Source organism: Hermetia illucens, chromosome 3, assembly GCF_905115235.1.
Source record: "Hermetia illucens chromosome 3, iHerIll2.2.curated.20191125, whole genome shotgun sequence".
NCBI lineage: Eukaryota > Metazoa > Arthropoda > Insecta > Diptera > Stratiomyidae > Hermetia > Hermetia illucens.
In genome coordinates, this window is record NC_051851.1 from 31,084,413 (window position 1) to 31,107,337 (window position 22,925).

General features: G+C 44.4%; 1 protein-coding gene across 1 annotated transcript in view; it reads right to left on the minus strand.

Moving 5' to 3' along the window:
* Positions 1–22,276, minus strand: part of LOC119652892 (neprilysin-2) — a 51,678-nt gene extending 29,402 nt beyond the window's left edge. Inside the window, exon 1 of the mRNA XM_038057262.1 lies at positions 21,577–22,276. Within this exon, the coding sequence (XP_037913190.1) occupies positions 21,577–21,807 (231 nt within the window). The 5' untranslated portion in view covers positions 21,808–22,276. The remainder of the gene's footprint in view (positions 1–21,576) is intronic.
* Positions 22,277–22,925: the final 649 nt, after the last annotated feature.

A 22,925-nucleotide genomic window follows, 5' to 3' on the forward strand; every position in this document is an offset into this window, starting at 1 on the left:
ATCCACAACCTGACGGTCATGGCATCGCTCATAGATTTCGTCGTTATGTAGGCTACGGAATTGTCCATCCTCATGTAGGGGGACAAAAATTCTTCGGAGGATTCTCCTCTTAAACGCGGCCAAGAGTTCGCAATTCTTCTTGCTAAGAACCCAGGAGGAATACATGAGGAATATATGAATACATGAGGACTGGCAAGATCATAGTCTTGTACAGTAAGAGCTTTGACCCTATGGTCAGACGTTTCGAGCGGAACAGTTTTTGTAAGCTGAAATAGGCTCTGTTGGCTGACAACAACAGTGCACGGATTTCATCATCGTAGCTGTTATTGGTTGTGATTTTCGACCCTAGATAGGAGAAATTATCAACGGTCTCAAGGTTGTATTCCCCTATCTTTATTCTTCCCGTTTGACCAGTGCGGTTTGATGCTGTTGGTTGATTGGTTTTTGGTGCTGACGTTGCCACCATATATTTTGTCTTGCCTTCATTGATGTCCAGTCCAAGATCTCGCGCCGCCTGATCGATCTGGATGAAGGCAGTTTGTACGTCTCGGGTCGTTATTCCCATGAAGTCGATATCGTCAGTATAGGCCAGTAGTTGGGTGGACTTAAAGAGGATCGTACCTCTTACATTTACATCAGCATCACGAATCACTTTCTCGAGGGCCAGGTTAAAGAGGACGCATGATAGAGCATCCCCTTGTCGTAGACCGTTGTTGATGTCGAATGGTCTTGAGAGTGATCCTGCTGCTTTTATTTGGTCTCGCACATTGGTCAGGGTCAGCCTGGTCAGTCTTATTAATTTCGTCGGGATGCTATCATAGGCAGCTTTAAGGTTAATGAATAGATGGGGCAACTGGTGTCCATATTCCAACAGTTTTTCCATCGCTTGCCGCACAGAGGAAATCTGATCTGTTGCTGATTTGCTGATTTTCCTGGAGTGAAGCCTCTTTGGTATGGGCCAATGATGTTCTGGGCGTATGGGACTATCCGGCCTAGCAAGACAGCGGAGAATATCTTATAGATGGTACTCAGCAACGTGATACCTCTATAATTGCTGCACTGTGTGATATCTCCCTTTTTATGTATGAGACAGATAATGCCTCGTTGCCAATCGTCAGACATTGATTCGCTGTCCCTTAAGTCCAAGTTGATGAGCCACTTGATGTGATTGGTCGCCTCCATATTTAACCAATTTGACTGTAATTCCATCGACTCTTGGCGACTTATGATTTTTAAGCCGATGAATTGCATGGACTGTTTCTTTTATATTTAGTGGTGGCAGCATTTGTCCGTCGTCTTCAGTTGGCGCGACCTCAAATTCGCCGATGTTCTGGTTGTTCAGTAGTTCATCAAAGTACTCGTGGCGGCCACGTCCACGAAATGAATTCCTTGCGACCGCTCATTTAACACCGCGTTCTCGGTGCTGTGTTTGGTTTCTTCTGACGCCCGGTTTAGCCACCAAATGCCGTATTCGCAACGAGCGGCACACTATAAACAGCCCGAAACTGGCCCTGCGACGATGTCAGCTGTCGCTCAAGTCTTACTGCGCTGCCCCGCTAAACATCAATTCAATGTCGGGCCTTGTTGCCTCCACTGCCTTTTTCGTGCGAATTGTCGGGGTCACCACTTTTGTAAAACAAAATAAATTTTTAATTCACGAAAAACTTTTATTTAGTTATTTCTTAATTTCAATTCACAAAAGACTTTTATTTAGTTATGTCTTCCTTTCTTTCCTTTTTTTTGTATAGAAGATTCCCAAAGCGCGTTTGACGGCTACGAAAGTTGGAGGCAGAAGAGACCGATTCTTCTCCATGCGGTCCCTCTGCCTTCAACCAACGGCACCTTCTCACCGCTAGCTCTCTACTCCAGGGGCGAGTTCTAAAATGCTTGGAGAGCGCCGATGGCATCATCTGACCGCCCGCATTCACAACATTCGAAATAAATGCCGCGAATCCTGCTGCGCTACAAACCCATGGCTCCAATATGCCCATTCTGTCGAAAATCAGATTTCTCTCTTTGTCTCGGTAGGATGAACATCGAGGTGTGTAAGGCTTCATCCTGCTGACTTGTTGGTAAAACTTACGCGCCTGGTGCGGTTGCTCCCTGTACTTTTCGAGTTCACAGACTTGTGGGTTCTCCAGGAAACCGGTACCTGCCCAACGCATTTCCTGTAACGTTGTTACATCCTCCCTATATTGGGATAGGGTATTGGGTATCTGCTTGGCAATGCACGTTCCATGGGAAAATGCCACAATTGTTATTCCGTTGTCGTTGCCGGGTTCGTCGTTGTATTATCCGTCCAGTCCAAGGATCCTGTTGTGGCTTCGTAACAAACTGTTCCCCGTGTATGGTTATCAGTTCTGCCAACCCGCAACCTGGAGGACCAGTTGGTACAATTTGTCCCGTTTTTAGGCGAGGGAGACTCGCCTTCATCTTTTTCCGTCTTGGGCTTTTCGTTAAGAAAGAGCTCTCAGGTGTCACCACGTGGAGGTGGAGATAGGGGTTGTTGGTGTTCAGCAGGCGTTTCCCAGGTTTTCTGCTCCGTCGTGGGTATTAATCCACGTTTCGCCCTGGGCAGTTCACAATTGCAGCTGTGTTACTTTTTATCTTGCATTAAAGCGAAACAATAAAATCATCACCAAATTCAATAACCATATGAAGGTGCGTCAAAAAGAAAAGCTTCAAGCGCAGCATCTTAGGTAGCGCTACGAATATATTTACGTTTGTGCTATTCTACTATATACTAACATCCTTATTCTGGAATAAATTGAACTCTCACTAGTCATAACGATGATTTCATCTTAAAGTAAAATGGAGGGAAAGAATGCCACCAACGACACTCACAACGGCATTTTCAATGCAAAAAAAAACGATTTACCTATAAGATGCTGGGCTCAGAGTATTATTCCTGATGTCTAAAAAAAAAAAAACTAGCACGCGGTGAAGTTAGCTACGACCTAACTCAAACACATTAAGTAAGTTTTTTAATTCAAAAACGTAATTTAAATTTTTCCTTCTGACAACTAATTCTCGACTCAACTTCCAGGATTGCTCTGCCAACCTCGTGATTGTCACCTCGCTACCAACAGGTAGGCGAGCCACTCAGGCGAGTGAGTTTCACTTCGTGGTGAATTACCATATATCATTCTAATGCGGAGATTGGACGAATCCTAGTTAATCAGCTCCCGCCTCCACACTACCCCACCCCCATCTGATACTGGGTTTCAGCGATAAATTCCGACCCTTGGCCCGCCAACTTTAGGAGTGCAGATCAAATCTCACTTTTCCGCGAAACCTCAACCTCGGAGACAAAAAGCTGTAACCTGGACACAAAGACGTTCTTGGGTCTGCTGTCGACGTCAACCCTAAAGAAAATCTCCCCCTTGTTCAATACTCCATAGGGACCCCCATATGCAGGTTGCAAGGATTTCCGGGAAGCATCCACGCGAACCAAGACGTATGCGCAGACATCCAGGTCCCTGGGGATGTTAGTCCTCGTCGAAGAATAACGGGATGGCGGGAGTGATTTTAATTTTGCCACGGTATCCCGTGGCAAACGCAAAACCCAGTGGTAGAAAGGACTGACCTGGTGTAGAACACAGGATCACTGGGGAGTCTTAAATTCTCCCCGTATACTAACTCGGCGGAACTGGCAGCAAACTCTTCACGTTGGGCTGTACGTAGACCAAGTAAAAAGAAAGGCAGTACTTACGACCACGAAAAGTCATCGTGCGCCATTATAGCAGCCTTCAGTGTCCTATGCCAGCGTTCCAGGATCGTATTAGATTGCTGGTGATATGCATAGTGTGAAGGCGTGAGCTGATTAACGACGATTCGTCCGAACTCCACACGAGAATAATAAAATTCACCACGAAGTGAAACTCACCCGTCTGAGTGGCCCACCTACCTGTTGGTAGCGGGGTGACGATCACAAAGCCGGCAGAGCAATACTGAAAGTTGACACACGAGATGATTCCGCACACCCCGATTCACCGCACACAGAGTGGAGATGGAAATTGACACTCGAGAATATCGTGGACCACATGCTAGCTTCTGAAACAACTTCCTTCTCAACATCTATATAGAAAGAAATAATAGCAGTGACGAAGACTACTATCCAGTTTCATAAAGAACTAGCCAATACCTTTCATTTCATAATCCACATGATTAAAAAAATACCAACCTCCATTCGAACGTATGAAGGCTTTGCATGCGTGGGCATTTGCAGTTCTAAACTTTCCACCAAATTTTGTGTTAATAGGTGTAACAATTTATGGAAAAGTGCGTGTGACAAATAGACAGACAGTAATAGAGGCAGACAGTGGTGATATGGACGTGCGGAAATCGAGCAATAGAAGAACAACGAAGACCCTCGAGAGCGGCTTCACAAGAACGAAAATAGGAGTCATATCCAGGTATGCGCCACCAAGTCTGCCAAGAGTGGAATTCCAATCAATGGCAAAGGAGCTAGCAATAAATACGAACAACAAGAACCCTAAAATAACAGACAGACGGCTACGACCTTTGACTATAGAAAACGGACTATGATTGATTTCTGGAATACAGACATGCTCTTCGGCGACGGTAGCGGAAGACCTCAGAATGTTCGCTTTCTTCAACTTGAGCGAGAATTCCAACAATAGAAGACATTCTGGGACTAAGCGAAGTACGATGGTGGGACTCTGGAGAGTACTCTTCTCCTTCTTGCCCACTAATGAATGCTATTCTGAGAAGACAAGTGGTAGCACACGCGTATCCGGTGTTAGGTTCTTTTTGACGGTTGCCGCAAGGCACGCTCTGATCTCTTGATCTGGGAGCCGGTTTCTGACAGACTTCTAACTGCACGATGAGGATGATACAAATCAATCAACCACTGCAAGGCGGCGCAGGATCTACTCTCGCAAATCATACGCGAGAAAAACATCGATATGGCCATAATTAGTGAGCCGTGTCGAAACCACGGTGGTAGCATCTGGGCTAAAGCCCAAACGGGCCAAGCAGCGCTAAGCCTTCGAGGAAATAATGGAGCACCCGGAGGAGGGCTTCATCAGAGCGACGGTGAAAGGCATCCACATCCACAGCTGCTATGCTCAACCCAGCGCTTCACTCGCCGAGTATAAGCAGAAGCTTGCCGCGCTGGTTTTGCATGCAAGAGGACGTTGGCCGACCATAATTGCAGGCAAATTTAATATGTGGGCTCTTGAGTGGGGCAGCCGGACAACTAATACGAAGGGTCGTGTTCTCCTCGAAGCATTTACGGAGCTAGACGTGGCACCGGCGAATATTGGGGCCTCGTACACTTTCCGGGGAAGGTGCCTGGGGTCTAGACTGGACCTGACATACGTGAGTGCCACTTTAGCCAGTAGAGTCGCTTGGCATATCAGTGAAGACTATACTCAATCAAGGGCGGATAGAGCTCGAAAAAGAGTTCTGGCAGAATGCTGGTGGTATGCTCGGCTGGACGGCGAAAGCTTTCGAGGAGGACACGTTTTCCGCGACGCTCAAACCCGACATATCCCTGAATGGTACTGCTAGACAGAAAGCTACTGCTAGACAGAAGCATGCGATGCTACTATGCCCAGAAGACGATTGCTCCCCAGTAGGTAACCCAAACACTGGTGGAACAACGAAATTGCAAGTTTGCGAGTCGCATGTTTCCAGGAAAGGAGGCGTTGCCAGAGACTCAGGGGAAAGCCTCGTGGCGACGGTCGGGAGGAGGCAGAGAGGCAACTGCATGGCCGCCTAAAAAAGCCACACGGAGAAGTAAAAAGAACTGCTTCAAACAGCTGTGTGACCATGCCGATATAAACCCTTGGGGCGAGGCCTAGAGAGTGGTAATGAAAAGACTGCGGAGCAGGAACAGATTGTTACCACTCTGTTCCCTCATCATAGAAATAGGGGAAGGTAAATGGTTATCCTGCTAAATGAGGGCACAATACCTCCAGTAACTGTCGAGGTGCTGCGGGAAAGATGTGGTAGGATCGGTGACAACAAAACCCCAGGTTTGGATGGCATTCCCAACCAAGCTTTGAAACTGGCAGTGAAGACTATGCCCGACCTTTTCACCAACACTTTCGAGGCGTGCCTAAGAGAAGGAGTATTCCCTGCACAGTGGAAAAAGCAAAAGTTGATGTTTGCTCCGAACCCTGGCAAGCCACCTGGAAACCCAGCATCGTATCGTCCTATCTGCTTGCTGGATTCAATGGGGAAGATTATGGAGAGAGTCATCTACAACAAAATCCCACCCATCGTCGAAGCCACTCTACGTGGGCGCAATTAGCATGGTAACAAACCTGGCAAAAAGCGCACTAAGTTCTGGCAGCTGCTGTGCGGTGTTGGCGCTGGATGTCAAAAATGCATTCAACTCGGTCAACTGGAATCGAATTGAAGGGGTGTTGGCTGACATAGGTGTCCCCGCGTATTTAGCGAAATTGATAAAAAAAACTACCTCTCTGAGAGGATTCTCTGGTACAGGATGGATGAGGACCCCAAAGAGTACATTGTCACAGCCGGAGTACCACAGGGATTGGTATTTGATCTTCTGTTGTGTGTAATGAGGTGCTTGCTCTTCCCGTCCCAGAGTGAACTAGGATTATCGGGTCTGCTGATAACATAGCTGTGGCTATTACAACAAAACACCCAGAAGATATGAAGGAAACAGTAAGACCGGTAAAGTTCTGGCTAGAAAGAGCCGGGCTGACCTTGACGGACGCAAAAACAGAAGCGCTCTTGATAACCAACCGTAGGAAGAATAACACTGTGAAAGTGAAAGTCGGTGGATATACGGTCGTATCGAAGCGGGCCATCAAAAACCTGGGGCTGATACTTGACATCAAATTGAGCTTTAGGAAACACCTAGAATATACACGCCGAAAGGCAGCCAGTGCCACCGCGGTACTTGCAAACATGGCTCATTCCCAACATTAGGGTGCGGCTTGGGCGGAAACATGAGGAGACCAACTACCACATTACCCAGTTCCTCATGGGACAAGGGGTTGCTGCAGGCAGTATCTGCACCGCTCTGGATTGGACGGTGCTCCGAATTGTCCTAGATGCTGTGGCATACCGGAGGACCCAAAGCAAGCGTTGTTTCGCTGCCTAAGATTTGCAATGGAAAGGAGGAGCCTAAACCAAGTGTTGGACAGGAGCATGAGCCCGGAGAACTTAGTTGCGGAGATGCTGAGATCGGAGGCGAACTGGCTTACGGTTTGTTCCGCAAGCGTGAAAATACAGGAGGAGTTGCAGAAAGAGCCAGGAAAGAGGAAAACCGAAAGGAGGAGAAGGACGAGTGAATAAAGGCAAACCTACTCCGCGAAGTAATACTTAAACGGTGATGCTGAGCGGGCGTCTCTTCCTAAGATTTTCCATTTTATTGTGGAAGAGAAGATGGCGACACAGTTTTAAGCAATAACATCACCACATCTGGAAATAAAACCGCATGATTTCAGTGCATAAAATCAGTCTTACTCTACAGTCCTTAGCTCTGCTTCAGGATAATCGCCATATAGAATATGCCGTTTTTCGTCCCATTCACAACATAATGTATAAGGCTTATGATAGTCATTTAAAATAAAGGAGGGAGCTTGTATTTATTAGTCCAACAAAAAACGACGAGGAAAATACACTGTAAAATTATGGAAAATGTTTCCTAAAGTTGTTAAACCAACGATCTAGATAATGTAACGAGAACTAGGAAGGTGCAAGTGGCCGAAAGGGATATGAAAGCAAAGAATCCTTACAAGAAAGACAAGCTATGAAATGAGTTTAAAAGGAAGGTATAAGTCCATAGAGACTGGAAGAAATTTATGGACTCCAAGAGTTACTGAAGGATTGTGAACATCATCATCATTACCCAACACAAATTAACGAGGAAACAAACAAGAACTTTCTTACGAAACTACGTAGTCACGGTGACTGCACGTTTCTTCCTCTTGACTCAACTTTGGCATTACATATCGCTTTCCACGCACCTTCCACTCTTCGACTCTATTCAATAATGCAAAAATTACCACTATTAAATATACGCAAAGGTCTGCAAATTCCCTAAATTAATTCGCTTTCAATTGGGTTTCGCCTGTACCCATATGGATGCCTATGCTCACATATCCATGGACCATCATGTGCTCAGCACAGAAGACAAAGACACTCCTTTATAATTCATAACCAAGGCCGCCCTTTTGCATTGCTCAGGCTTTTTCTCGAGTAAATACTTTCACGAGCAAGTCCCAAATGTTTCCACAGAGTTTTCCTATCCAAAAGACATACTACACGTGGGTAGGCAATGGACGGAAGTATAAAAGGATCATACATAACCCCCAACTTTCAAAAAGTTCATGACCTCCGGTTAGTGTGCATCCTTGTGTTTTCGAGGATTCGTCGTTTCCGTTTTGCACACAAAGTTGCTGAAAAACATAGTCTGTGTTTTGGGGATGTGTACATACATACTCAGGAGTACATACATAGTTGCCAAAACTCAGTTTCAGTTTTTCAGTTTCCTTTTAGGTGTGGAGAAAAGATTTTATGTAGAATATTTTATTTGAATGTTTACCTAAAATTGTGCACAAATATGCCGACTTTTGAAAAAGATAACGTAGAGAATGTAAATGAGATTTTTTCTGAAGAAATAGGGATTACTCGTGTACCTTGGGGGCGAGAATTCCGAAAGGATGAACAAGGATAACTTCATAGGTATGGCAGAAACTGCTTTTAAAAATTGTTGGTCCTCTTGTTGGAAAGGATAAAAATTTAAATCCCTTGAATAATTTCAGGGCTTCTTACATGCTTGGGCTACCCTTTTCTATGTGTCTGAAGGTGCAACTAATTAACAATTCCTTGAGATAAACAAAATTAATAGAATAAGGAAGGGATTAAAACTGACCTGGAATAGGGTGGTCAGGTTCTTAAGGATCTCCCAAATTATATAACAAGTCGGAATTTCGGAACCTTGTGTGAAAAGTTTCTCCACTCGTACACCACTAAAAATTCAAAGTAGTCCTTGATATATCTCCAAACACCAACTCCGAAGTTCATTTGAGTTCACTATATATGATGATCTCTCCCTCGGACACCACCTTGTCGTGGTGGGGGAGCCTGTGATAGTTTACTACTACACTAAGGGTGTCCACAAACACATGAAGATGAAAACAAAGGATTGTAACTCTCCAAGTGATAAGGAGTCACAGACTTCCAATCCACCCGCCACTTTGAGAAATAAGGTCGTGGCCGAGGCACGGATTTTAGAGGCCCCACCATATCCATGTTCTTGCACGAAGAAATCTGTGGAAGACAGGCTCTCCACTTCAGTGGAAAACCTGCACCCGGTGTATATGGCGCGGTCACCCAGAAAGGATATTGCTGGAACTCCCTTAATGAGAGGAACTAGAAACCTGACCACTTTTGCCTAACGTTTCCAAAAAACGAGGGAGGAAGGCTCGGTGGCAGGAAACTTCAGCCGCAAAGGAGAAAAGATTACATGCTTGTCTGTCAGAACCATCTCCTCCATCTTTACCAGGAAAAGCCGAAGAAAGGGAACCTAGTGATGCGGACGAAACTGGTCTAATTCTGGTATGTGGAAACAGATCTATGCAGCCGGGACACCGTGAACCTGGGAGGACTTCTAGCGGACGACGGTGGAAGGCACTGCGAAATAAGGGGAAGTTTCTTGGGAATGATCACATGGGCGTAGCAACTCCACCAAATGTGGCGATATCCAGAGAAATCAGACGCAACAGATCGGAACTTTGGGCGGAAGGTTAGGACAAGCTGGTAAACCCCCGTGAGATCCACACTGAACGCAGCAGACTTTTCAGTTAGTGGCGGTTTTCATATTAGACTACACTTATGTCTACAAACATAAGAGTTAACCAAACTAACCTGCAGCATGCCAAAGCTTCTTCCTATCTACTGGCGGCAAAGCTGGCAAAGTTACAGGACTGTCCCAATATATTGTATTTCTTGTTCAAAAGCCATGGGTTCATTTTAACAAAATCTGTGGTATTGGATCAGTCAAGGCGACTAGGATCTTCTTCGATGAAAGATCCTCGAGACCAAGGCCTACGTTCTAATGTGAAAATTATTGGTGGCAACCATGCTGAGACAATTCTGTTCCCAGGGCCTTGTTGCGGTCAGCTTACAATACCAGGCTAATTAAAAGAAGGGAAACGTCACAGTTGCCTCTGCTTACTTACCCTATGATTCTTTGTGTTCTCCGCTGACGCAAGTACTAAAGGATCTGATAGTGTATGTAAAATCAAGTGGCCTTGAATTTTTAATAAGTAGTGATACGAACGTTCAACATATTTGTTGGGGCAGTAACAAATGCAATCCTAGAGGAGAGCAGCTGTTTGACTTTATCACTTCAGCTGGACCTGCACTTCAAAGTTGTTACAATTGATTAGAGACTTGCGAGTTCTAGATGAAGTCTCACCCTGAGATCATCGTTACTAAGAATTTAGTCTGACCATTGCAGGCAAATAGCCTGTAATACAAAGACGAGATCCTTCGAAAACGGATATGAGGAAGTACAATGAACTTCTTGGCGACAAAGTGAACTTCCTAGGCGACCAAGGACTCTTTGTCGATAGAAGATTCATTGGAAACTCTAAATCGCATACTTTTAGATTGCTTTGAAGAAGCTTGTATTATTTGCCAAGGCCAACGCGATAAAACGGTTCCATTGTAGAACCGAGCACTGCAAAGACTCAGAAAATCAATAGACGACTTTTAAATTGTGCTTGCAAAAGCAGTAAGAATGAAGATTGGTTAAACAAGACTTCTTTAGAGAATACTGTGAAGAACTAGGAGCTGAAAATAAGACTTCCAGGCTGTGCAGAATCCTTAGTAAGGATGAGTTGGCCGTGTTGGACTCTCTTAGAAAACGCGATGGTACTTTCTTGAACCCGACAGTTGAGTCTTAACAGACTCTCTTGGAAGTACATCACCAGGGAGAACAGATCTCAGAAGTGGGAAGAAGAGAATTAGCGGTTTCTGCAAACAAAGGTGTTGCAAGGGGAATCGGAACACTGCAAAAGCGGTTGTTGCCAATAAAAAAGCAAGAATTGCAATACTATCATTTGAACACTTCAAAGCACATGGCATGGAGGGCATCTACCCAGAGATGCTAAAGGAGGGTATAGAGCACTTAGACCAACTTCTGAGAAATATTTTGTGAGGATATCTTGCTCTATACTACCTGCGTTTCTCTTGGCAGAAGATGAAGTTACTCTTCATACTTAAGCCTGGGAAAGCTGACTATTCAAATCCAAACAACTTCGGGCAAATCAGCTTAATATCATTTTCACTGAAATGTCTGGGGAGACTGTTTCAGCCTCACATCCATGAGAAGGCGCTGAGGGCACACCAACTAAATGAAAACCAACATGCTTACAAACGTGAAAAGCCCTGTGAGTCTGCTCTTCACTCTTTGGTTTCAAAAATAGAGCATTGGAAGAGTTATTGGGAGAACTGAATCCAGTTTTTACAATGGCTTCTGATTCTCGAATCTCCATACATCTGTTTGGTACAAGATATGAGGTTATCTTTAAATGAAAAGAAAACTGGGACGAACCAGAAGAATGCATGCAGGATATACCGACGTCTCCTGCACCGATGGTTGAAAAACAAAACAGGGTTCTGGAGCCAAAGTCAACCTCTCGAATAAAAACGAGAAGTGGGCTTTTCCTCGAGGACAATATAAAACGGTCTTTCAGGCTGAAGTGTATGCGATCCGAAGTACAGCAACCTGGATGATTGACAAGCGGTTGAAGTGCAGGCGCATCGGAATCTGTAGCGATAGTCAAGTTGAACTCAATTGAACTCTGTTTCTAGATTCAGTACGGTAAAACTACTCTGGATACCCGGTCATTGTGGTGTAAAGGGAAATGAAATGCTTTAGGAGAAGAGAGTTCAATTTCCCCCATGCCGGGACCGGAACCAGCAATCGGGGTATCATTGGCCAATGCCGCTATCAAAGGCTGGGAAGAAGCTTCCCATAATGACAGTTGACTGAGCCTTAATGCTGCTAAAAACCCAAACATTTCCTGTCAGAACCAAACATACAAGAATTTATCCTGTCGAAAAGCGGGAAGACTTGCAGAAGTATTGTAGGCATTCTGACTGGCCATAATTCACTAGTAGGACATATATTCAGAATAGGAATTCCCCAAGATTATACGTGTCCTTCCTGTAATGAGGAAGCAGAATCCACGGAACATTTTCTATGTGAGTGACCCGCCTATGGACGCATCAGGCCCAATGGACCACTAGAGTTTAAGTACTAAGAGGCTTTGCCTCTCCCCCACCTCAAACACACACACTCACATATGATGATGACGTCATATACGTTTTAGAGTGCAATGAATTCAAGTGAAAAACAAAATTTTCACTTTCTATAATTTGTTAATACTAGGTGGATTACCTTCAAATACGGATGCCAAATTTTGTATTTCTAGAATGGGCAATTTTCAGGCATATTCCTAAAATATAGTAAAATGCTATTATTAACTTTATTTGAGTAGATATCGTATTGGGATGTATTTTGAGGGCTGAATTGTGTATAGATGCATCACTGCGATTTTTTTTTATATGTTTCGGTTGAATAGTTCTGAGAACGAGACCTGCTTCACTTTTTGGAACACACATTTTTACACCTCACTCCCCTGCATCATCAAATATCTATTTATATCAAATAATCGAAATCGAAAAGTACTGATCGAGCCCTTTCATTTGATACTCCACATGACCATATTCTGTAAACAAAAAATTCGCATATATGAGGGGACCACTTTTAACCCTAACAGAAAATGACGCACCTCGTTGCACGTGTAGCAGTTTGCAGACCACATATTCTCATCAAATTTCGTGATGACAGCCCCAGTCGTTTCGGAGTAAATCTCGTGTGACCGACGGACCAGGCAGACTGATCCCTAAAAGAACTGAATGAGCAGACCTTCGTGAATGTGTGGCTTCACCAACATACTAAAGTGGCTGCACGGAAAATGGTCTCTATATCATACAATGAATCTCCAAGACATGCGAGGCATTCATGCCTGAAATCCCGAGTAAAAAAACCCAATTACTAGTGGAATAGTGAACCGATCGGCCTTCAGTTAGCCTGTCACCGAGCCAGACAATCGACCCAGAAGGCGGTAGGTAGGATTGATCAGAATAGATAACAATAAAGTTCAAAGACATGTTACCCGAAATGTTCGAAATATGCATGTACATGAAATGACAGAAGCGGAAGAAACTGGCACTGTTGCCTAAGACTGACAAACTTCCGAAGGACCCATCCTCCTATAGACCCATATGTTTTCTAAACACCATGGGGAAAATGCTAAAGTGGGTAATCTATAGAGATTGCTTCCGGTCGTTCAGAGCCAAGGAGGCCTCCCAGATCCGCAGTATGGATTCCGTAATAATAATAACAATGGTTGGCGCAACAATCCAATTCAGGGTTTTGAAGTTTGTTGAAGCACATCATTTAAGATCGCATCGGAGGCATCAGCATTGCGTTCGCCCGAGATTATTACCATAATTTGACTCAGGTACTCATTCATCGCTGAGTCGACAGGTATCCGAAATCCAGTCACGATAACAAATCCCTCTGCCAGCAGTCAGATTTTAACCGCGACAGTCCAACGTTCTAATTACTTGACCCATCTGGACACCGTAAAGCCAGATTAATCTTTGATGCCATCAAATTGGTGTTGGCTTTGGATTGCTGAAGATGCAATTCACGGAAAGGCCAGTACCAGCAAATATTGCACGGTGGTGACCCGGACGTGAAGAATTTATTAAATTTCATCATCATCATCAACGGCGCAACAACCGGTATCCGGTCTAGGTCTGCCTTAATAAGGAACTCCAGACATCCCGGTTTTGCGCCGAGGTCCACCAATTCGATATCCCTAAAAGCTGTCTGGCGTCCTGGCCCACGCCATCGCTCCATCTTAGGCAGGGTCTGCCTCGTCTTCTTTTTTTTACCATAGATATTGCCCTTATAGACTTTCCGGGTGGGATCATCCTCATCCATACGGATTAAGTGGCCCGCCCACCGTAACCTATTGAGCCGGATTTTATCCACAACCGGACGGTCATGGTATCGCTCATAGATTTCGTCATTGTGTAGGCTACGGAATCGTCCATCCTCATGTAGGGGGCCAAAAATTCTTCGGAGGATTCTTCTCTCGAACGCGGCCAAGAGTTCGCAATTTTTCTTGCTAAGAACCCAAGTTTCCGAGGAATACATGAGGACTGGCAAGATCATAGTCTTGTACAGTAAGAGCTTTGACCCTATGGTGAGACGTTTCGAGCGGAACAGTCTTTGTAAGCTGAAATAGGCTCTGTTGGCTGACAACAACCGTGCGCGGATTTCATCATCGTAGTTGTTATCGGTTGTGATTTTCGACCCCAGATAGGAGAAATTGTCAACGGTCTCAAAGTTGTATTCTCCTATCCTTATTCTTCTTCGTGTTTGTGTTTGACCAGTGCGGTTTGATGTTGTTGGTTGATTCGTCTTCGGTGCTGACGTTGCCACCATATATTTTGTCTTGCCTTCATTGATGTGCAGCCCAAGATCTCGCGCCGCCTGCTCGATCTGGATGAAGGCAGTTTGTACGTCTCGGGTGGTTCTTCTCATGATGTCGATATCGTCAGCATAGGCCAGTAGTTGGGTGGACTTGAAGAGGATCGTACCTCTTGCATTTACCTCAGCATCACGGATCACTTTCTCGAGGGCCAGGTTAAAGAGGACGCATGATAGCGCATCCCCTTGTCGTAGACCGTTGTTGATGTCGAATGGTCTTGAGAGTGATCCTGCTGCTTTTATCTGGCCTCGCACATTGGTCAGGGTCAGCCTAGTCAGTCTTATTAATTTCGTCGGGATACCGAATTCTCCCATGGCCGTGTACAGTTTTACCCTGGCTATGCTATCATAGGCGGCTTTAAAGTCGATGAACAGATAATGCAACTGTTGTCCATATTCCAACAGTTTTTCCATCGCTTGCCGCAGAGAGAAAATCTGATCTGTTGCTGATTTGCCTGGAGTGAAGCCTCTTTGGTATGGGCCAATGATGTTCTGTGCGTATGGGGCTATCCGGCCTAGCAAGATAGTGGAGAATATCTTATAGATGGTACTCAGCAATGTGATACCTCTATAATTGCTGCACTGTGTGATATCTCCCTTTTTATGTATGAGACAGATAATGCCTCGTTGCCAATCGTCAGGCATTGATTCGCTGTCCCATACCTTGAGCACAAGTTGATGAACCACTTGGTGTAACTGGTCGTCTCCATATTTAACCAATTCGGCTGTAATTCCATCGGCTCCTGGCGACTTATGATTTTTTAGCCGATGAATTGCACGGACTGTTTCTCCTAAACTTGGTGGTGGCAGAATTTGTCCGTCGTCTTCAGTTGGCGGGGCCTCCAACTCGCCGATGTTCTGGTTGTTCAGTAGCTCATCAAAGTACTCAACCCATCGCTCTAATATGCCCATTCTGTCGGAAATCAGATTTCCCTCTTTGTCTCGGCAGGATGAGCATCGAGGTGTATAAGGCTTCATCCTGTTGGCTTGTTGGTAAAACTTCCGCGCCTGGTGCTGTTGCTCCCTGTATTTTTCTAGTTCACAGATTTGTTGGTTCTCCCAGGCTTCCTTTTTCCGTCTGTGAAGTCGCTTCTCCGCTCGACGGAGTTCATGATAAGTCTCTGCACGTGCCCGCGTTCTTTGAGAATGCAACATTACTCGGTATGCGGCATTCTTCCGTTCCGTTGCTAGCTTACATTCATCGTCAAACCAGCCGTTCCGACTCCTTTTACGGCTGGGGCCAAGTATATTTGTGGCCGTATCCATGATAACGTTCTTCAGGTGGTTGTGAATATCATTTGTTGATGCTTCATCTCCAGGTCCTCTGTTGACTGCGGCTATTGCGGCATCCATTTCCCTCTTATAGGTGTCGCGGAGGGTTGTGTTGTGGATGGCTTCAGTGTTCACTCTCACCTGATTGTCAGAGGGGATTCTAGGTGGTATTGTTATTCGGGCTCGGAGCACCATGCCAACGAGAAAGTGGTCCGAGTCTATATTGGCCCCCTATATGTTCTGACATTCATCAAGGCTGAGAGGTGGCGGCGTTCGATCAACACGTGGTCAATTTGGTTGAAAGTGGTCCCGTCTGGAGAGGCCCACGTATGTTTGTGGACCGTTTTCCGCGCAAAGCAGGTACTTCCAACAACCATTTCGTGTGACCCTGCTAATTGAATAGTCCGCAGTCCGTTATCATTTGTGTTTTCGTGTAAGCTATGGGAGCCAACGTATCGCCTGAATACGGGCTCCTTCCCTACTTGGCTGTTAAAATCCCCAAGTATGATTTTGATATCATATCTGGGACAGGCTTCGAGGGTTCGTTCTACTGCCTCGTAGAAGGTATCCTTCTCCGACCCTGCAGTCTCCTCTGTAGGGGCGTGAACATTTATGAGGCTTATATTTCTAAACTTGCCTCGCAAGCGCAGAGTGCATAGCCGTTCGCTTATGTTTTCAAAGCCGATAACAGCAGGTTTCATTTTTTGGCTGACTAAGAAACCTACTCCGAGCACATGGTTTACTGGATGACCGCTATAATATATGGTGTAGTGGCTCTTCTCCAGGAAACCGGTCCCTGTCCATCGCATCTCTTGCAACGCTGTTATATCAGCCCTATATTGGGACAGGGTATCGGCTAGCTGCTTATCAGCTTCATCTCTGTACAGGGAGCGCACGTTCCATGAGAAAATACGCAAATCGTTGTTCCTTTGTCGTTGCCGGGTCCGTCGTTTTAAAATCCGTCCTGTCCGAGGCTCCTGTTGTGGCTTCGTAACGAGTTGTTTTCCGTGTAGGGTTGTCAGCCCTACCCAACCCCCAACCTGGAGGACCAGTTGGTACAATTTGTCCCGTTTTTAGGCGCGGGAGACTCGCCTTCATCCTTCTCCGTCTGCAGCTTTTCGTCAAGAAAGAGCTCCCAGCGGTCACCACGTGGAGGTGGAGATAGGGTTTGGTAGTAGAGCTGCTGGTGTTGGTTCAGCAGGCATTTCCCAGGTTTTATGCTCCATCGTGGGTACCAATCCACGTTTCGCCCCGGGACCTATACTACCCTTTGACCATCGGAGGCATCAGCATTGCGTTCGCCCGAGATTATTACCATAATTTGATTCAGGTACTCATTCATCGCTGAGTCGACAGGTATCCGAAATCCAGTCACGATAACAAATCCCTCTGCCAGCAGTCAGATTTTAACCGCGACAGTCCAACGTTCTAATTACTTGACCCATCTGGACACCGTAAAGCCAGATTAATCTTTGATGCCATCAAATTGGTGTTGGCTTTGGATTGCTGAAGATGCAATTCACGGAAAGGCTAGTACCAGCAAATATTGCACGGTGGTGACCCGGACGTGAAGAATTTATTAAATTTGCTAATTACAATCTAATACGGAAATCCCTGACGAAGATTGGTATATCCGCCTATCTCAATGGTTACTATTGTCGATAGTTATTTAGTTGAAAGGAGGCTCTGGTATGACACCGATAATAGACTTCACAAATCCGGTTCCGAATGAGACCTCAGTTGTGGGGTATGCCAACGATATTGTACTGGTTGTGGCTGCAGAGCATCGCGATGATGCTGAGTTCTATTATTGCGAAGCAATCAGTGTTATTAACGTTTGGTTGGCTAGCACTAACGCAGGAAAAGATGGAAGCGATCTCCATTACAAAGGGCCGAATAGAAATTTCGCTAGCATTAAAATTGGGAGTCATATCATCACTTGTAAGCCTACCATCAAATACCTGGAAGGGATGATAGATGCGAAGCTCAGTTTTAAACACTATGCGGGCAGTATTGCTCTAGCAAAAATGGTGTCGATTGAAAAAGGTCCTGCCTCATAGTTGCAGGCTGCTTGTAGCCAGGGTGGTAAATTTCATCTTGCTCAATGCAGTCCAGTTTGAGGATCAGCGCTGCATATCTTATCTAGCGCACATAAACTGAGTGCTGTCTATAGAAAAGCAGCCTTAAGGGTGTGTGTGTGTGTGTTCTGTATTCCAAACAGCCCTAGATAATGCGGCATTCGTCATCCCAGGAATGGTGCCACCAATTTCATCTCTCTTTTATCGGATGCGGAAAAAGTTAAAAGTGAGAGAACTATAATTAGATGCCAGCAGCGATGAGAGCACTCAAAAAAGGATCATTGGGTACACAGTTTGATCCCTAACATCAGGGAGTGGGAGAGAAAACATGAGGAGATTAATTATAATCTCGGTCAATACATGTATAGGTTTAAATTGAACACAACTAGCCCTTGTTTAGGCATTTAGTTTTCCAGAGTGTTCACTTTAGTGAGATTTAGCGAGATTCTGACGTTCTGAGTCTTAGAATACAAGAAATTTGCAAAAGTGATAGCTTTGACCTATTATAACGTTGTTAATAAAAATGCGATTTCCACCAAACTTGATAGTTTTATGAACCATAGTATCATCATCTATACTGCTGCAAAACTGGTGATTCTAGTATAAACTTAAAGGGGGTTTTTGGCCACTTTCTAAAAAATATACTAATAATACATATAGTAATACTATTTATAACTTTATCTAAACAGATATCGGTATGGAGAGTATTTTCAGGCCCAGATACCAAGTGCAGAGACCACCATATTTTTTCAGATTTTGAAATAGGTAATTTCTGAGAACGGGTGCTTGAAGTAATTGACTCCTTTCGGACCTCAACAACAATGGCAAAACTAATATCTGCTTCGGAAAATACTAATCGAAATATTTAATTTGATACAACCGCCATATGACCATATGACTATATTCGTTGGAAAAAAAATTAGATTCTAATAAGAAATGTTTGGTGTGTCTAGCAACATGCGCTCCGCCACCTGTCATTATGTTTCAAGTTTATGAAGACAGCCTTAACCAAAGCTATTGATAATCCAATTGCTGGTTCCGCTCCTGTCCAAGATTTCACTTCCCTCTACACCACAATGACCAGGTGACCAAAGTAGTTCTATTGTATCGAATCTAGAGATTGGCTTCAAACGATTTCTGCCCTCCAGAATGGTTTTCGAGGTAATCAAAAGAAAAGAATATCTTATAGATGGTACTCAGCAACGTGATACCTCTATAATTGCTGCACTGTGTGATAACGCCCAGGTTTCCGACATCCATCCCAGTCGTCAGGCATTGATTCGCTGTCCCACAACTTGAGTATCAGTTGATGAACCACTTGGGGTAATTAGTCGCCTCCATATTTAACCAATTCGTCTGTAATTCCAACAACTCCTGGCGACTTATGGTTTGTAAGTCGATAAATTGCACAGACTGTTTCTTCTACGCTTGGTGGTGGCAACATTTCTGAGAATGCAACATTACTCGGTATGCAGCATTCTTCCGTTCCCTAGGTAGCTTACATTCATCGTCAAACCAGCTGTTTCGAATTTTCTTGCGGCTGGGGCCAAGTATCTTTGTGGCCGTATCAATGATAACGTTCTTCAGATGTTTGTGAAGATCATTTGTTGAAGCTTAATTCCAGGATCTCTGTTGACTGCGGTTATTGCGGCATCCATTTCGCCCTTATAGGTGTTTTGGAGGACTGTGTTGTGAATGGCTTCGGTATTTACTCTCACCTGATTGTCAAAGGGGATTGTAGGTGGTGTATGCCAACGAGATAATGGTCCGAGTCTATATTGCCCCCCCCCCCTGCTCTGCATTTCATCAAGCCTGAGAGGTGGCGGCCTTCAATCAGCACGTGGTCAATTTGGTTGAAAGTGGTCCCGTCTGGAGAGGCGCACGTATGTTTGTGGACCGCTTTCCGCGCAAAACAGGTACTTCAAACAACCATTTCGTGCGATACTGCTAACTGAATAATGCGCAGTCCGTTATCATTGTTTATTAAATCTTTGTGTCCTGACAGGGAGATAATATGTGAAAACCAAGGACCCCGGCCCACATCTCACCGAACTGCTAGCATTCGAGTTAGTTCCAGCACATGCCGTCCGATTCCATATATTATCTCGCGCAGTCGGTGTTCACGATTGGCAAATCTATTAGGGGAGTTTGATTGGTGACAGCCTTAGTGACCGTGTTGGTGCCAAAGTTATGCAACGCTGGACTCTCATCGTAACAGAGTTGGCGCTCAATGTGAGGCCACAATTGTTGCACCCGTACCAAGATACAATAAGGATTGATACCTTTTATACGATGAGCTAAACTTCGCAACCTCCAGTGGGCAGGCCATGTATAATGAATGGACGACAGAAGAATTCCTGGACGTCCACTTAAACGCAACGTAGAAGGCAGACAACCGGATGCGAAGCCTAGAAATAGATGGGAAGGATCAATTGACAATGCAGGTTATGCACTGCACAGCTTTCGAAATTGGAGGACACGACCGCTCGACCGAAGAAACGTATATTTCGAAAGACTAAAGACTACGTAGTTGAAAAAGAACGTATTCCTCACAAGGCGTGAAAGGTCAGGGTTGAAAATGAAAATCTCCTGAGATGGATAGAAGGGGCAAATGCTGTCCCTATCACACTAGACAAAGTAAGTATCCAAATACAGAAACTGGTCTATGAAACGAAGCTTATGTGTGACCTGTCAATTTTGGCAAATACAAACATTCTACGAAGTAACAACTAAAGTTTCACAAAATAAGCGAACACCAGCAGAAGATAGCTTGAAAAACCAATATCGGAACAGTTATATTATGACAAAAGTAGAAAATAACCGTCTGTGCCTGGTCTTCCATGAGGTTTATGATTACAGATGATAGATTCCCCAATATAAAATCGAAAGGAGAAAAATCATCAAAACATTAATAAAGGACTAAAAGCAACAAACAGCACACAACTGACAGACATATAATTGATGGCATGTTGCCTCTAAAGATACCACCAAATAACTCAAAATTCCCCTCCCATCATCGCCTGATGAAATAAATTAATCATTTTTATGGCAATATATTCTGCGGGAGGCTCCAAACGCCACAAAAACCCATCATTTTTCATAAATAAACACCTATTAAACCGATAGAATCCTCAAAGCCAACAGAATTAATTCGATATCTAAATTTAGCCTCGTCTAAGTTAAATAACGCTTAATAAGGTAAACAAATCAATTCAACTCTGCCGACGAGCTTCAGTCACTTATTCAAGATTGAATTCCGCGAAGCGACTTTCACGTTTTTAATTAGAAATCAGTGGATGTTCATGATGTTCCTCCACGAGATGTGCATCCCCACCCAGCCACCACGCTCAGGGCGTGATTCGCCGGAGAGCAGTGCAATCCACCTACTCGCCCCGCGGAATCATGTAAGAGTCCGTTGAATGTAATCCTACTTACATGGGGAAGGCGAGCATTATATCACAAAAGCGCAAACAACTTTAACCTTGGTCATGAACACACAAAAGGGAACTCCGCACTTTTCCAAACAACAATTAAACCCAATCCTAAATTCAATTAAACCGCTAAATGCGAATTGCAGCAAAAACGTTTCGTTCAATTTCTAAAGATATCAGCCGCCAGCTAAGCCCAATTATGCAAACTTACCTTTTGATCCTGAGCCTGGTCGTCTGGGTGACCGGTCTCGATGACCTCAATCTCGTCTGCCTTAGTGGGGTTTCCGCTAATAAAGGACATTTGCTTTTGTAGCGTCGAACCCGTCTGGTGCATATTGCCACTAGCCTGATTGGCGCCACTTCGTCCACTCCCTAGCCCGCCCATCTCTATCGCGCTCTTGAGAAAGTTGCACTGTAGTATAATGACGTCACACTGTACCATTCAAATGCAACGAGCGGGCAGCATTGCGTTTCCCAACAACTCTCGGAACCCTTTTGTGTTCCTCACTTGCTTCCAGCACGAACAACTAAGGAAGGAGCAGCTGTTTTAACTACTTCTTACAACAAGGACAACAACAACAATGCAATGGCGGCAGCGACGCTAACAACAACAAAACCCGCGCTTTGCTGGATTATCGGAAACGAAAGAAAAATCTACTTTATGCGAAAAGCTCCTTAGACAGGGTGAAAAACTCATGATTTTCCTTCAGGCTAGTTTGATCGTTTCCACCGCGTCCCGGAGCAAAGGATTCTCACTAATAAATTCCATGATTAACCAACTGAATTTTCACGAGATTCGAAAGAAAAACTGCTGAACAAAGGCGAGAAAATCTCAAGGAAAAATTAAGGAAAGATCTAAGTAGACCACAACCGACCCGATGACATTTCACACGTGAAGTCGGCTCAGAGGAAAATCGCGAACTCACCATCACTGTAAATTCAATTGGACCAGGAAATCCATGGAAAAGGCTTTTCCTCTCCTGGCGAGAGGAAAAGTAGAAAGCTCAGAAAATATATGGAGAATTTTCCAATTTTCTGTCCAGGAGAGCTTTCTGGGTTATGTATAGAATGCAAGTTTCATGGAGTTTTCCATTGTTTCCCAACATAAACTTTCAATGGATCGAATTATGAAGGAAAATACGTCTGGTTGGTTTCCATATCCCGTATATATGAACCTAGTTTTTCTAAGGGAAAAAGTTGATTAAATAGTGAAAAACTGAAAATGATTTCCTTATACTTACATATGAGCTTCAGATGAAATAAAGCTCCTTCGAGAAAATGATCTGGTAGCAATACCACCAGGAAGTAGCATCAAAAATTTATTAAGTAAAAAAAAACAGGTCAACGAAATCCTTTCCGCCCTCTCTTGCATCATTATAATTACACTCTGAAACTCCGTTAAGGCTATTGAAAAGTTGACCCATTTTTTTGGACCCCATAGTCGATACAAGTTATGATCAAAAGGGACGGCGTCTGATCAATACAATAAGGGGAAGAATATCCCATTTGAGCATGTTCAAAAAGAATCTCGCCAATTATGTATAGTATAACCCAACCAGA